General features: G+C 39.1%; 1 protein-coding gene across 2 annotated transcripts in view; it reads left to right on the forward strand.

Moving 5' to 3' along the window:
- The window catches only part of EFHC1 (EF-hand domain containing 1), a 77,069-nt gene that overhangs the window by 13,467 nt on the left and 46,956 nt on the right, over positions 1 to 16,646 (forward strand). For both annotated transcript variants that reach the window (XM_025890351.2, XM_025890350.2), the window contains exons 4-5: positions 4,717 to 4,866; positions 7,853 to 8,045. In XM_025890351.2, the coding sequence (XP_025746136.1) occupies positions 4,717 to 4,866; positions 7,853 to 8,045 (343 nt within the window). The remainder of the gene's footprint in view (positions 1 to 4,716; positions 4,867 to 7,852; positions 8,046 to 16,646) is intronic.

The following is a 16,646-nucleotide window of genomic DNA, read 5'->3' on the forward strand; positions in this document are numbered from 1 at the left end:
CAGTTAAGCATCTGCCTTTGGCTCGGGTCATGATCTTGGGGTCCTGGGATCCAGCCCCGTGTGGGACTCCCTGCTTGGCGAGGAGTCTGCTTGTCCCTCTCCTTCTGCCTCTCCCCGCCACCCCTGCTCTTGCTCTCTCCCTCTCAAATAAATAAATAAAATCTTTAAAAAGAAAAATATAAGGGTAAGAGGAGGACACTGGTACTCTGTCCTGAATGGATTATTATGTAGGTTGATTAGGTATTTGTGTGTGTGTTGATAACTGTCAACACTGTGTAGTGATATCACTTTTTTCACAATGATATGGATACATGTCCATTCAAATAAAATTAAACTTGCATTATAGCTGAATCATTTGATAAGGAACCAGTTCCCATGCCGGTTCAAGTGGTAGCACCCTTGATGGGATAGAAATATGAAAGAGGCATTGGACGATTTATCTGAAGTTTGAGTTACAAAAGTAGTATTACCTTTATTAGCAGATATGAGCCTCACATTTTTTGTGCAGTTCATATTTTTCCTGTAAATCATACTTGCTATATTCTGGAGAAACTGGCTATCTAAAGAATTCCTGAGGGCGCCTGGGTGGCTCAGTCATTAAGCGTCTGCCTTCAGCTCAGGTCATGATCTCAGGGTCCTGGGATCGAGCCCCGCATCGGGCTCTCTGCTCAGCGGGAAGTCTGCTTCTCCCTCTCCCACTCTCCCTGCTTGTGTTCCCTCTCTCGCTGTGTCTCTCTCTCTCAAATAAATAAAATCTTAAAAAAAAAAAAAAAAGAATTCCTGAAATAAAGACAATTTATTGTCAGGAGAATGCTTGTTTATATCGAGAAGAATCCTCCGTTCCCTCTATTTCATAAGTATGGATTTTTGACAACTTAAAGTTATGTGTACGTACATAGACACAGAGTCCTTTCTTGAGCACAAAATGTAGGTATTAGGAAGTCAGTTCTAAATTTCTTAGTTTAAAAAATTTCTAGAAGCAAAGATACAGTTTCTGAATTCTTTTGTGCCTTTAATCCTATGTTACCAAATGCCACATGTGATTGATCTTTACCACGCACTGAGTTCCTGTGAATCCACTCATTTCTGTTTTGCATTTAGTAATTTATTTAGCAAATACTTACTAAGTGCCTGCTCTGTGCCAAGCCTAGTGGTTCTAGGTGCCACATATATAGGCTTGTCCTTATAAAGGCTATTACACTGGGCACCTGGGTGGCTCAGTTGGTTAAGCGACTGCCTTCGGCTCAGGTCATGATCCTGGAGTCCTGGGATCGAGTCCCGCATCGGGCTCCCTGCTCAGTGGGGAGTCCACTTCTCCCTCTGACCCTCCCCCCTCTCGTTCTCTCTCTCATTCTCTCTCTCAAATAAATAAATAAAATCTTAAAAAAATAAAAAAATAAAGGCTATTACATTCTGGCTGGAGGAGGCAAAAATAAGCATGCAAGTATATAACCTGTCAGATGCTGCTTAGAGCTGCAGAAGGGACTAGAGCTGAGGAAAAGGGAGGGGAGGGTGAGGAGGGTGTATAGAGGCTGGCCAAGGGAGGCCTCACCCTGAACAGAGACCCCAAGGAAGTGAAGGAAGGAGCCCTGGCATCCGTGCCATCCCACAGCAACAGTGAAAAACAGTGCAGAAGGTAGAGGTGCTAGACCATATTTGGGAAAACAGGTTTTGATCGCTCATTGTTTAGGTTTTCGAGGTCCTTTTTATCATAGGCAGTTTCAGAACTGTACCTATAATGAGGAATTATAAAATGTTATGTAAATTTCAGGTATTGTGGCTATTTTTACAGTTGTCTCTTTATGAACAATCTGAATATCAGCAGTTCATTCCTGAGCGGTGAGTCAACTCTCATAAAGAGAGACGCTTAAACGACTGAGCCACCCAGGGGCCCCAACTCTCATTGTTGACGGTAGTTCTGTTCTAGGAAGTCACCACAAGCCCTTAATTAGCAACTATGGATCCATCGCTCCTGGGAGAAATACGAGGTTAGGTTTCTATAAGCTTGTTTTATGTGTGTTTCTGTTTAAAGTTGCCATGTTGAAAATACTTTGTTGATTCATGAACATCGAACTTATGGCCAGCAGCACTGGAGCTCATGCCTGAAGGAAGCATATCTCACACATGTACTTTCTCCTGAAGGCATGTCACAGCCTTGTGTGTGTGTGTGTGTGTGTGTGTGTGTGTGTGTGTGTGTGTGAGAGAGAGAGAGAGAGAGAGAGATAAAAAGTACATAACATAAACGTGACCACCTTAACCACTTTTCTTCGATGTGCAGTTTAGTGACACTAAGTGCTTATCCCAGCCTCCTTGCACTTAGAACACGCGACAGCACTTTAGCACTAAGGTTGGGGGCCATTTTAAATAGCAAAAGCAACAAAAGCACAAAAGTGTGAAAAAGTGGCACTAAACAGACATCTAAATGGACACTTTTTCAGTATGGAAGCTGAAATAAGAAGGCAGAATGTCATCTCATTTGACCTCAGCTAGGAATGTACCTTATCAGACAACTCAAAATTTTTACCACTCTGTGTGTGTCTGCAAAGGACCACAGAAGCACCATGACTATTGATTTGGAGGTTACTAATAAATTTTTGCAAGTAGGCAAAAGTGCAAATATAGGATCAACTCTATTTTGATGACTGCTAATGACTAGAGTTGCATATTTTAGGTACCAATGACTAGATTAAATTATGTTTTCAGTAGTTGATCTGTTAGAAATTGGCTCCTGTAACAGTTTAAAATTTATACACATCTTATCTAATTTGATGGTTTTCATTAGGGCTGGACCTATGAGTGGATAAAGAAGATAGTTGTCTTTATGGTGTGGACTTGAACAAGGAGCCACCTCTAATCAAATATATCACCACCACCACCCCTTCTGAGCCCCTCCTCACTGCTCCAAATAAACATTGGTCCTAGAGACAGAATTAACACAGTAAAAAAAATTAACTCCAGAAATCAGAGATCTAGAATTTATTATCTTCATTAGAGTATGACCAGTAGTATAGCGGGTGTGAATCCTGCTCTGCATATGCAAGTGTGCAGGAAATATTGTTTTGTGTTTTAAAGATAACTTAAAATCTACTTGAACCCACATCCAACTGGGCTGCTATTTCTATTCACCCTCAGCTTTGCCAAAAATTCCAGGCCCTCAGAACAACAAGGCACACCCAGGCCTAATGGGGTCATACAGGCAGGGTCCATAGGCTGTCAGTGCCCAAGGGCACCTCCTGGATGCTTTGGTGCGAGGTCAGATACTGAGACCCCGAGTGCCTGTGACCGATGTGCCTGACTGGGCTACACGTGTGCTTCGAGCATCCCTAAGAGCACATGTGGAGTCTTGCTCTTCTGAGACCCATCAACTTGTGTCTATTTTCCAGTCTGGGAGAATTTCCCCCTTTTTCTCTCCTTGCCTTCAAAGACATTTCCTTCTCTCCCCTCCTTCTGGGATACTTTAGAATAATCTCTTCAAAGAGTTTAGGCTTTTTCTAAGAGACAGGAAGAATAGTCAAACTTCAGGAAGCTTCTGCATTCCTGCCCAAATCCCTAAGATAAGGTTAACAAAGGGCCTGGTTATCCGTTGAAAGCAACAGAAAGGAGTAAAACCCCCATGAAATACCTCAATCAATAATCCTGCTACATTAATATATCATCTCAAGGGAGAGGAGAATATTGTTAGTCATTATCTCCAGCTCAGTACTTTTAATAGACATTGAGATCCCAGTATTTTAGTATTGAAAGATACTGGAGACTGCTTAATGAAACTTTAAGTATTAAGATTACAAGTTAGTTAGCAGCAGAGCTAATATTAGAACCCAAATATTTTGGCTCTGAGTCCTGCATATTTTCTATTGAATTGTCCAAAAGCAAATCACACAATTCCCAAAAGAAACCCAGATTTCAGATTAATTTCAAGTTCTAGAATGTAAACAGATCCCATGACATTGTTCTTTTCTGATTACTAAAAAAAAAAAAAAAAAAAATACAGCTTATTGTGGTGCTTTTATGAAGAAGAAATGCCAAGTTGTATTAAAAGATGTAGTTACTGAAAATGTTGTATTTACTTATAATTAGCAAATTAAACAAGATCATATCAAGTTCAGATGCTTTCCTTAACTTTATCTGGTGAGATTTGAGTACTTGGTTTGTCTCTCCTATGTTGCTAAAATATTTTCTGGTCTAAAATAACCAGTGATTCTTTTCCTTTTTGGAGGGGGGTGGAGATGGGGACTTAATCAGATACTTGTTTTTGGTGAGTTGAAAGTTGGGAATTTGATTTCAGCTTAACTTTGCCATTATGTAGCTTGCCCCCATCCCTGATATGAATTACATATTGTTTGAAACCGTGGTTGGGTTTCAGATGTGTGTATGTAAGCAATCCTAAGACTTACTCTGTTCTTGGGCACCTAACTAAATTTCATTGATCTAAATTCATATATGGAGCCAGTTACCTTACTATCATGTCTTCCAGTTAGCTCAGCATATTGCCTAGCAAGTTTATAATATAGAATACTTATGGTAATTATCAGTTGTTACCTGCATTATAGCATTGGGTCAATTGGAGGCTTAATGCTGCTAAGATGTGCTTCAAACTGCAAGCTAACGATTAATTTGGACACTGGCATAGAAATTATTATTACACTTATCTTTACACCATCAGTTAATACTCCTGGAAGCTTCAAGAAAGATGATCATTACTTTTGCGTGATTTAGGTATTTTTGGAAAGTCAGGGAATTGAATTAAATCCACCAGAGAAGATGGCTCTTGATCCTTACACTGAACTCCGGAAACAGCCTCTTCGTAAGTATGTCACCCCATCAGACTTTGACCAACTGAAGCAGTTTCTCACCTTCGACAAACAAGTAAGTGACGTAAGCACCTCAGTGGATTTGCTCATCTCCACATGTGATGCATGTTTATTAGCAAGCTGTTCTGGTAGATGTGTGTTTTAAAACATTACATCTGTAATTTAGCCATTTGGAGACAGTGCGATTTTTCTGGTTTCATCTAGAGTTAGAGGTACAAGAATGCCCAAGTTTTGTATTAAGAGACCCAGAGGAGGCTGTGGAGTTAAGTTTTAGGAGTTCCACCAAACTTTTCAATCTTAAAGCAATTCCTGAGCTATGTCTGCTTCCCACTTTACGTTTCCAACTACTTCTTTTCCCAAATAGGAGTTCATTTCATAGCCTTCTTTGGGAAACCCTAAGTGATTTATTGGGAAATTTCGAAGCTATTGCATATAGGTAGTTTTCTAATGTTAAAATAGTAATTTCACAGAAATCCCATCACAGATGCTTCCTTGTTATATTTTATATGAATTTTGAGTATAGAATATTCTAGGTATTTTCCAGCTCTGTTCTAACCGTCCTATCCTACCCACTGTGAGTTGGTGTGTGGGAGGAGATTTGGTCTTCTCCTTTCTGTAGAAAAGAAGATGGGGAGATCATCCTCAGTGCTTCTTTGCTGCTGGTGTTCTCTCAGAAATGTAATTCCTTTTAGTTCAGAAAAATTTGCCTAGCACTAGTATCGCCTTTTAAGGACATTCTTTATATCAATCATATATCTGTTATTCTTTTGTCTTTAAAGATTGTGTTGTTGATACTGTTACTAGAAGAGGTATGTTGATGGATAAAAAAAGACATTAATAAATAAAAATTCTTTCCATACTAATTACATATAAGCAGTACCTATATGTAATATACCTTTCTTAATACATATGAGCCCCTGTATAAAACACAATGCTCTTTTTTCTTTCTTTTTTTCTTTTTGTTTATTGAGGTATAATTGATGTATTATATTAACTTCAGGTGTACAACATAGTGATTCAACAATTGAATACATTGCAAAATTGTCACCACAATAAGTCTAGTTACCATCTGTCATATTACAAAGTTAATATAATATTATTGACTATAATCCCTATGCTATACATTACATTCCCATGACTTATTTATTTTATAACTGGAAGTTTGTGCTTCTTGATCCCCTTCACCTATTTCATCTATTCCCCTACCACCTGCACCCCAAGCTCCCTACCCTCTGGCAACACCAATCTGTTCTCCATGTCTATGAGCTGGGTTTGGTTTTGTTTGTTTTGTTTTTTAGATTCCACATATAAGTGACATTATGCAATATTTGTCTTTCTCTGTCTGATTTGTTTCACTTAGCATAATACCCTCAAAGTCCATCCATGTTGTTGCAAAGGGCAAGATTTCTCTTTTATATGGCTGAGTAATATTCCACTGTATATATAAACTACATCTTCTTTCTCCATTCATCCATTGGTGGACAGGTTATTTTCAAATCTTGACTATTGTAAATAATGCTACAAGGAACATGGGGTTGCTTATATCTTTTTGAATTAGTGTTTCGTTTTCTTTGGAGGCTACCCCGTAGTGGAATTGCTGGATCATATGGTATTTCTATTTTTAATTTTCTGAGGCACCTCATACTGTTTTCCATAGTGGTCACACCAATTTACATTCCCACCAGCAGTGTGCGAGGGTTCCTTTTTCTCCAACCAACACTTATTTCTTGTCTTTTTGATGATAGCTATTCTGACAAGTGTAAGGTGATATCTCATTGGTGTTTTGGTTTGCCTTTCTCTGATGATTAATGATGTTGAGCATCTTTTCATGTACCTGTTGGCCATTTGTATGTCTTCTTTGGAAAAATATCTATTCAGATCCTCTGCCAACTTTTTTTTAATCAGAATTTGTGGTGTTTTGTTATTGAGTTGTAGGAGTTCTTTATATATTTTAGATGTTAATTCCTTCCTTATCAGATATGATTTGCAAATATCTTCTCCCCTTCAGTAGGCTGCCTTTTCATGTTGTTGATAGTTTTCTTCATTGTATAGAAGCTTTTTAGTTTGATGTAGTCTCATTTGTTTATTTTTGCTTTTGTTTCCCTTGCCTTTGGAGTCACATCCAAAGAAACATGGCTCAGATCAATGTCAACAAGCTTACTGCCTATGTTTCTCCTAGAAGTTTTATGTTTCAGATCTTTAATCCATTTGGAGTTTATTTTTGTGTATGGTGTGAGAAAGTGGTCTAGTTTCATTCTTTTGCATGTAGCTGTCCACAGTTTTCCCAGCACCGTTTATTGAGGAGACTCTTTCCCCATTGTATATTCTTGCCTCATTTTTCATAAATTAATTGACCATAGAAGTGTGAGTTTGTTTCTGGGCTCTCATTTCTGTTCTGCTGGTCTGTGTGTCTATCTTTATGCCAGTACCATACTGTTTTGATTGCTATAGTGTTGTAGTATGGTTTGAAATCAGGGAGCATGGTACCTCTGCCTTTGTTCTTTCTCAAGAGTTTCTTGGCTATTCAGGGTCTTTTGTGGTTCCATACAAATTTTAGAATTATTTGTTCTAGTTCTGTGAAAAATGCCATTGGAATTTTGATAGGGATTGCATTAAATCTGTAGATTGCTTTGGGTAGCATGGACATTTTAACAATATTAATTCTTTTACTGTGAGCACAAAATATCTCTTCACTTATCTTCTTCTTCTTCAATTTCTCTCATCAGTTTCTTATAGTTTCCATTGCTCTTTTAATTCGGCTTCTGTTTCACTGACTAATATTTTGGATCAAAGTGAATTCTGCTTTCTCAGTACAAACTTATAAGCCTGTTATTTAATATTTTACAGTTGTTGACATCTGGTATATAATTTTTGTATGTTTTTGTATCTTTGGTGAATTTTTTTTTTACCATCTGTGATTACTTCATAGTCTTTGTAGCTAATCTTTCCATCATTGTCTGATATATGAATGCCAAAATAGTTAAGTTAATCTCTCCACTTGTAGAATTCTTACTTAAGTCACTACTTTGGATTCCTCAAAGGTTCTTCGATTCTATGCAATCTGGGATGATACGGACAGCATGTTTGGTGAATGTCGGACCTACATCATTCATTACTATCTTATGGATGATACAGTGGAAATTCGAGAAGTCCATGAGCGGAACGATGGGCGAGATCCTTTCCCACTCCTGATGAACCGCCAGCGCATGCCAAAGGTTTTGGTGGAGAATGCAAGTATGTTTGATTCAGTTTATCCTCCGTAATTGGGACATCTTTTGGATCTCGAAGGAGTGACTTAATCAGTATGGTCATTCCCTTTACACTTGGGAGGCTCTTGCTGTGTTGTAGGTACTCAAAAAATAGCTTTCCCGTAACTCCCCTCCTTGCTTGCCCCACAGTCCAGGCTTGCCTCCAAAATGGTCTGGTGGAGATCACTGATACCCAAATCAAGGAAACAACCAAAACAGCAGTGGGAGATTCATTTAAAGTGCAGAAGAGCAAGGCTTCTGAAGTAAAGCAATTTAATATCAGATTTTTAATGCAGTTTTAGAACAAGCTTGCTTTCATATAGCTTACCATTTCCTTATGTTCTTTCCTGACTTTGCCCCTCACCTCAATACTTCCTAAACAGGAAGTTTGTATGTAGGATAACTTAAGATTGGAAAAGGCATGTCTGTGACTCAGAGGTGGGGCCCCATTGTGTCAGCTCCTGCTCTCTTTGCTGTGTAAAATAACCTAGTGACTGGAGAGGGAGAATGCAACAAAGTGCAGCTGACACCCTCTGCCCATCAGTCTTTCTCTGGAATAAGTACACTTACTTTGGTTATTGACTTAGTGGTTTAAGAATTTTCTCTTGCGAAAATGTCATCTTTTGGTCACATGTGATGACATCTCTCATGCTTGGATGGCTGACAGAACTCTGTAAATACTATTGTTGGTTTTCTTTATACTCTATTTTTTTGGAACTAGGAGATAAGAAATTTCAGGTATTGAGCAAGAGGTTTATCGTAGAGGTTATAAACAAGTTGAGGTTAGAGGTTATATACAAATTGGCAGTCTGAAGCCTAAAGGCAATCTACCTACATGTATTGATTTGCCTATATAGTATTTTTTTTTTTTAAGCAGTGTTACTTGGGGGCAAGGAGGTGGAGACTCCCATCACTGGGATAGTAGATAAACAAAATGTGGTGAAGGTATATCTTAATATAATAGTAGTAATTACAAGCAATGACTAAATGTAAAGAAAGCAAATGGATGCACTTAAAAGCGAAGTGCTGTGTAGAAGAAAGAAAAGAGATGTACAATGCAATAATATTTATGTAAAGTGAAGTCCAAACAAAACGATATGCATAGTACACACATAAAAAGCTGCACGTTAGAACGGTTGCATGTAAAGTAGAGGAGAATGAGATTGGGGAAATAGTCCTCATTTTAAAACTAAAAGAATTAGTGGTAAAAATCTCTCTTAGAGAGATGAAAATAATTGCTAATATAGCTTGCATTCTCAGATAGCAGCAACTGGATTTGAGCCCTAGTTCAACCTAGTCCAGTTGCTGCTGATCATATTCTTATACTTGCCCTCCTGTAGAACCCTCTTAGGTTCTAGGACACTGAGATTAATGTAAAAGTTAGGCCTTCCAGAATGCTTACATGAGCCTGAAATTCCTGCCCTCTAGAGCTAACAAATGTTAGATTTATGGTAGATTAAGAGAAAGAATGGGAATTTATTCAGGCATGAAAACAGTATCACTGAAACTGAACCCCTTGAAATCTCGAGTTCTGTGTTTGTCGCTGCCATATCAACATGGCCTATGTTTAAAATTTTGAATATGTGATCATCCTCTTTTATAACTTCCCCAGTTTTTTTTAAGTAATCTCTACAACCAACATGGGGCTCGAACTCACGACCCAAAGATCAAGAGTCACACACTCTCCCAACCGAGCCAGCCAGGTGCCTCTACAACTTCTCAAATTTTAACCAAAATTTTCATCAAAGTTATGTGGAGACGCAGCCTGGTGACATATGTAGGGTCCTTTTAAGAGATAGAAAACATATCTTTTTGTGAAAGTTAGTCATGCAGTAGCAGGACAGAAAAGGCTAAGCTTCCATCAGCTGAGTAATTCCTTTAACTAGAACTGTGATGTTGAAGAAGTAGCATCTAATTGACTCTCAAAGTCATTTATCCAGTGGATGATTTCAATTACATTCAATTAAACAAGAGTTAAATATCTGCTAAGGGAACTATTTCATGTCGTAAGTGCTGTGGAGGATAAAATGAAGGCATAACTTCCAGACCTAGAATCTGTGTCCTTCAATCACTTCTAGTGACTGTGGAGACAAGTCATATAAATACACAAAGCTGTTTAACAATAACACAAGTGGGGCGCCTGGGTGGCTCAGTTGGTTAAGCAACTGCCTTCGGCTCAGGTCATGATCCTGGAGTCCCGGGATCGAGTCCCACATCGGGCTCCCTGCTCAGCAGGGAGTCTGCTTCTCCCTCTGACCCTCTTCCCTCTCATGCTGTCTCTCATTCTTTCTCTCAAATAAATAAATAAAATCTTTAAAAAAAAAAAAAAAAAAAAAACAATAACACAAGTGTACCAGATCATCTGATTATGTAATTAGTTATGTCATGTAGACAGAGCTCAGAAGAAGAGATGTGACCTAGAAAGACTAAGGAAGGCTTTGTGGGAGACCTGAGGTTGGACCCAGATTTAGAGTGGCAGAGAACAAAGGGAAAGTGCATGTTAGAGAAGAACAAGAGCAAGTGTTGGGCATTAAGAACAAGTATGTTATGTTTGGGGGCATCCAAGAGACAGTGGCTAGGCAGAGTTTGTGTTGGACAGTAATAGGCAGTTACGGGAGTATCTTTCAGAAGTTCTCTTTGCCAGGGCCTTCATTTAAGTAGTTAAGATGAATAAAAATTGTATTTTTATAATGGATAGAGTTAAAGTTTCAGGAATTATAAAAGTTCTTTCTTGGTTGAACGTAATTGCAGTTTACCACTACGTGGTAAGTAATGTCAAAAGAAGGTCACCAGAAGCTTTCTACTCAGCTGTTGAACCTAAGGTTCTAGGTTCTTAAAGTCTGTTAACTGTCCTTTAGACTGGCTTTCATCCTTTGACCTTGCCTTTCCCTTGGTAAATACAAATGTTAAACAACATCAAAATTGTACACTCTAAATATGTACAACTTCTTGTAGTCGATTATACCTCAGTAACGTTGTAAAAATATAAATCCGTACTTAGATATGTTATAGTCAAACTTAAGAACACCAAATTCAAAAAGATCATAAAAGCAGCCCGAAGAACAAGGTTATCCATACAGAATGGCAGCTACAATGACAACTGACCTCTCAATAGCAACACTAGTTACCAGAAGACAGCGTACTAAAATCTTCAGAGTGCTGAGAAGGAAACAGAATTTAATACCTAGAGAAACTATCTTTCAAGAAGAAAGTGAAATACATTTCTAGGCAAACAAAACAGATTTTACTAACAAAAGACCCTACTAGGAAAATTCTAGAGTGTACCTTTAGTAGAAAGAAAATTATTCCAGAAGTTAGGTCTGGGATATAAGAAGCGATTTTAAAAAAAGAAGAAGAAAATGGCAGAGTGTGGGTATATCTAAATAAACATTGACTATACAAACTAAAAAAACAATGTTGAATTTGTGGGAGTTAAAAAATATCAAGGTAGAATTGAAATATATTACAACAAAGACTTAGGAGAAGTGATAGGATTAAAAAACAATAAACTTTGAAAAATATTTTAAGAACATACTTAAGATACAGAGACATAAAAAGGTCAAAAAAGATGTACAATCAAGTAGCAAAAGAAACTTTTAAGGCTATATTACTAAAATACCAATAGACATTAAGGCAGAAAGCATTGCTAGAGATAAAGAAGATCATACATATTGCAAGAATTGGGGGGGCGGAGCAAGATGGCGGAGGAGTAGGAGACCTAGATTTCGTCTGGTCTCAGGAATTCAGCTGAATAGGGATCAAACCATTCTGAACACCTACGAACTCAACAGGAGATCGAACAGGAGAGTAGCAACAACTCTCTGAACAGAGAAGCGACCACTTACTGGAAGGTAGGGCGTGCGGAGAAGTGAATCCGAGGCGATATTCGGGAGGATAGACGGTGGGGGAGGGGCCTCTGCCGGCCACTTCTGGCAAGTGCTAGAGCCGCGGAGCACAAAATCGGACCTTTTAGAAGTTGGCTCGGCGGAGGGACGTCGCTGCAGTGGCTAAGCGGGGGGTGGAATCCTCCCAGGACAGTGTGGTCTCAGGACCCTTGGGGTCACAGAGAGACCGGGGGTGCCTGAGTGCGCCAGAGCTCCCAGGTATCGGAGCGGGGAAGCCAGCTGCAGAGACGGAGCAGAGTCGCGGGCTCTCAGCTCGGGGTTGCCATAAACTGTGATCTGCGGCCCAGTCGGGGCACGGCTCCTCCAGCAGGGACCCAGCAGGCGGCAGATCCAGGGAGACTCCCCTTCCTTCCCGGGGAGGAGCCGTGCGGGAACGCACTGCAGGGATCTGCTGGGTTTGGAGACTCCGCGCGGGGTCGGGTGCCAGAGATAGCAACGCTCGATCACAGGCCGGGTGAGCACAGAGTGCGGCCGGAGACCGGGGACACGGAAGTGACTGCTTTTCTCTGGGGGCACACTGAGAAGCGGGGCCCCGAGTTCTCAGCTCCTCCGGGTGGAGATTGGGAGGCCACCATTTCTGCCCTGGTCCTCCAAGGCTGTACCGAGAGCTTGCAGGGAACAAAAGCTCCTGAGAACAAACCGGAGCAGCTTCCTTAGCCCGGACCGACAAGGGCGGGGCAATTCCGCCTCCGGCAAAGATATTTGGAAACCACAGCAACAGGCCCCTCCCCCAGAAGATCAGCACAAACAGCCAGCAAGCCAAGACCAAGTTGATCGATCAAGGAGAATGGGAGAACTCCAGCGCTAGGGGAATACTGCACATAGATTCATGGCTTTTTTTTTTTTTTTTTTAACCATGATTCATTGTTTCATCAAAGTTAATTTTTGTTGACTGTTTTTTTTATTTTTCTTTTTCCCTTTTTCAACCAACATCTTATCAATCCCTTTTAAAAAAAAAACATTTTTTATTTTTCATTTTTAGAGTCATATTTTATCCCTTCATAGTAGTTACCCTTATTTTTGGCATATATATATAAGTTGTTCTCTCTTTAAAATTTTGAGGTACAGTTTCTTCTAACAGATCAAAATATACCCTAAATCACTAGTGTTTGGCTTTGTTCTAGTCTCCTGCCTGATCACAGTCTCTCCCTTTTTCCTTTTTTTTTTTTCTTAAATCTTCTTTCTTTTTTCAACTTATCTTACCAAGTCCTTTTATAAAATCTTTTATAATTTTCATCTTTACAGTCATCTTCCATCCCTTCATTGTATCAACCCTTATTTTGTACATATATGTCTTTCTTCCTTTAAAATTTTAGGAGGCACTTTTTTCTAACAGACCAAAATACGCCCAAAATCTAGTGTGTGGCATTGATCTATGCACTAGCCTGATCATATTTGATCATATTCTGCTTTTTTTGTATTGTTTTGTTTTTGTTTTTATCTTTTTTTTTCTTTTTTTTTTTCTTTCTTTCCCTTTCTTTTCCCCTGGTTTCAGGTCTTTTCTGATTTGTATACAGTATATTTGCTGGGGACGTTGTAAACCTGTTAGCATTTTGTTCTCTCATTCATCTATTCTCCTCTGGACAAAATGACAAGATGAAAGAAATCACCTCAGCAAAAAGAACAAGAGGTAGTACCGTCAGCCAGGGACCTACTCAATACGGACATTAGTACGATGTCGGACCTAGAGTTCAGAATCATGACTTTAAAGATACTAGCTGGGCTTGAAAAAAGCGTGGAAGTTATTAGAGAAACCCTTTCTGGAGAAATAAAAGAACTAAAATCTAACCAAATCGAAATCAAAAAGGCTATTGATGAGGTGCAATCAAAAATGGGGGCACTAAATGCTAGGATAAATGAGGCAGAAGAGAGAATCAGTGATATAGAAGACCAAATGATGGAAAATAAAGAGGCTGAGAAAAAGAGAGAGAAACAACTACAGGATCACAAGGGCAGAATTCGAGAGATAAGTGATACGATAAGACGAAACAACATTAGAATAATTGGGATCCCAGAAGAAGAAGAGAGAGAGAGAGGGGCAGAAGGTATATTGGAGCAAATTATAGCAGAGAACTTCCCTAATGTGAGGAAGGAAACAGGCATTAAAATCCAGGAGGCACAGAGAACCCCTCTCAAAATCAATAATAATAGGTCAACACCCCGACATCTAATAGTAAAACTTACGAGTCTCAGAGACAAAGAGAAAATCCTGAAAGCAGCTCCGGAGAAGAGATATGTAACCTACAATGGTAGAAACATTAGATTGGCAACAGACCTATCCACAGAGACCTGGCAGGCCAGAAAGGACTGGCAAGATATCCTCAGAGCACTAAACGAGAAAGATATGCAGCCAAGAATACTATATCCAGCTAGGCTATCATTGAAAAATAGAAGGAGAGATAAAAAGCTTCCAGAACAAACAAAAACTAAAGGAATTTGCAAACACGAAACCAGCCCTCCAAGAAATATTGAGAAGGGTCCTCTAAGCAAAGAGAGAACCTAAAAGCAGCAAAGAGCAGAAACGAACACAGACAACAGACAGTTAACAGTCACCTTACAGGTAATAAAATGGCACTAAATTCATACCTTTCAATAGTTACCCTGAATGTAAATGGGCTCAATGCCCCAATCAAAAGACACAGGCTATCAGATTGGATTAAAAAACAAGACCCATCAATATGCTGTCTGCAAGAGACTCATTTTAGACCCAAAGACACCCCCAGATTGAAAGTGAGGGGGTGGAAAACCATTTACCATGCTAATGGACACCAAAAGAAAGCTGGGGTGGCAATCCTTATATCAGACAAACTAGATTTTAAAACAAAGACTGTAATAAGAGATGAGGAAGGACACTATATCCTACTGAAAGGGTCTATCCAACAAGAAGATCTAACAGTTGTAAATATCTATGCCCCTAACATGGGAGCAGCCAATTATATAAGGCAATTAATAACAAAAGCAAAGAAACACATTGACAACAATACAATAATAGTGGGGGACTTTAACACCCCCCTGACTGAAATGGACAGATCATCTAAACAAAAGATCAACAAGGAAATAAAGACTTTAAATGACACACTGGACCAAATGGACTTCACAGACATATTCAGAATATTCCATCCCAAAGCAACGGAATATACATTCTTCTCTAGTGCCCATGGAACATTCTCCAGAATTGATCACATCCTAGGTCACAAATCAGGTCTCAATCGGTACCAAAAGATTGGGATCATTCCCTGCATATTTTCAGACCACAATGCTTTGAAACTAGAACTCAACCACAAGAGGAAAGTCGGAAAGAACTCAAATACATGGAGGCTAAAGAGCATCCTACTAAAGAATGAATGGGTCAACCAAGAAATTAAAGAAGAATTAAAAAAATTCATGGAAACCAATGAAAATGAAAACACAACTGTTCAAAATCTTTGGGATACAGCAAAGGCAGTCCTGAGAGGAAAGTATATAGCAATACAAGCCTTTCTCAAGAAACAAGAAAGGTCTCAAATACACAACCTAACCCTACACCTAAAGGAGCTGGAGAAAGAACAGCAAATAAAGCCTAAACCCAGCAGGAGAAGATAAATAAGAAAGATCAGAGCAGAAATCAATGAACTAGAAACCAAAAGAACAGTAGAACAGATCAACAAAACTAGGAGCTGGTTCTTTGAAAGAATTAACAAGATTGATAAACCCCTGGCCAGACTGATCAAAAAGAAAAGAGAAAGGACCCAAATCAACAAAATCATGAATGAAAGAGGAGAGATCACAACCAACACCAAAGAAATACAAACAATTATAAGAACATATTATGAGCAACTCTATGCCAGCAAATTAGATAACCTGGAAGAAATGGGTGCATTCCTAGAGATGTATCAACTACCAGAATTGAACCAGGAAGAAATAGAAAACCTGAACAGACCGATAACCACTAAGGAAATTGAAACAGTCATCAAAAATCTCCCAAGAAACAAAAGCCCAGGGCCAGATGGCTTCCCAGGGGAATTCTATCAGACATTTCAAGAAGAATTAATACCTATTCTCCTGAAACTGTTCCAAAAAATAGAAATGGAAGGGAAACTTCCAAACTCATTTTATGAGGCCAGCATTACCTTGATTCCAAAACCAGACAAAGATCCCATCAAAAAAGAGAATTACAGACCAATATCCTTGATGAACATGGATGCAAAAATTCTCACCAAAATACTAGCCAATAGGATCCAACAGTACATTAAAAGGATTATTCACCATGACCAAGTGGGATTTATTCCTGGGCTGCAAGGCTGGTTCAACATCCGCAAATCAATCAACGTAATACAATACATTAACAAAAGAAAGAACAAGAATCATATGATCCTCTCAATAGATGCAGAAAAAGCATTTGACAAAGTACAACATCCTTTCTTGATCAAAACTCTTCAGAGTATAGGGATAGAGGGTACATACCTCAATATCATAAAAGCCATCTATGAAAAACCTACAGCGAATACCATTCTCAATGGGGAAAGGCTGAGAGCCTTTCCCCTAAGGTCAGGAACGCGGCAGGGATGTCCACTCTCACCACTGCTATTCAACATAGTATTAGAAGTCCTAGCCACAGCAATCAGACAACAAAAAGAAATCAAAGGCATCCAAATCGGCAAAGAGGAAGTCAAACTCTCACTCTTTGCAGATGATATGATACT

Source organism: Callorhinus ursinus, unplaced genomic scaffold, assembly GCF_003265705.2.
Source record: "Callorhinus ursinus isolate GAN/ISIS: 27379988/994484 unplaced genomic scaffold, GSC_fseal_2.0 scaffold22, whole genome shotgun sequence".
Lineage (NCBI taxonomy): Eukaryota > Metazoa > Chordata > Mammalia > Carnivora > Otariidae > Callorhinus > Callorhinus ursinus.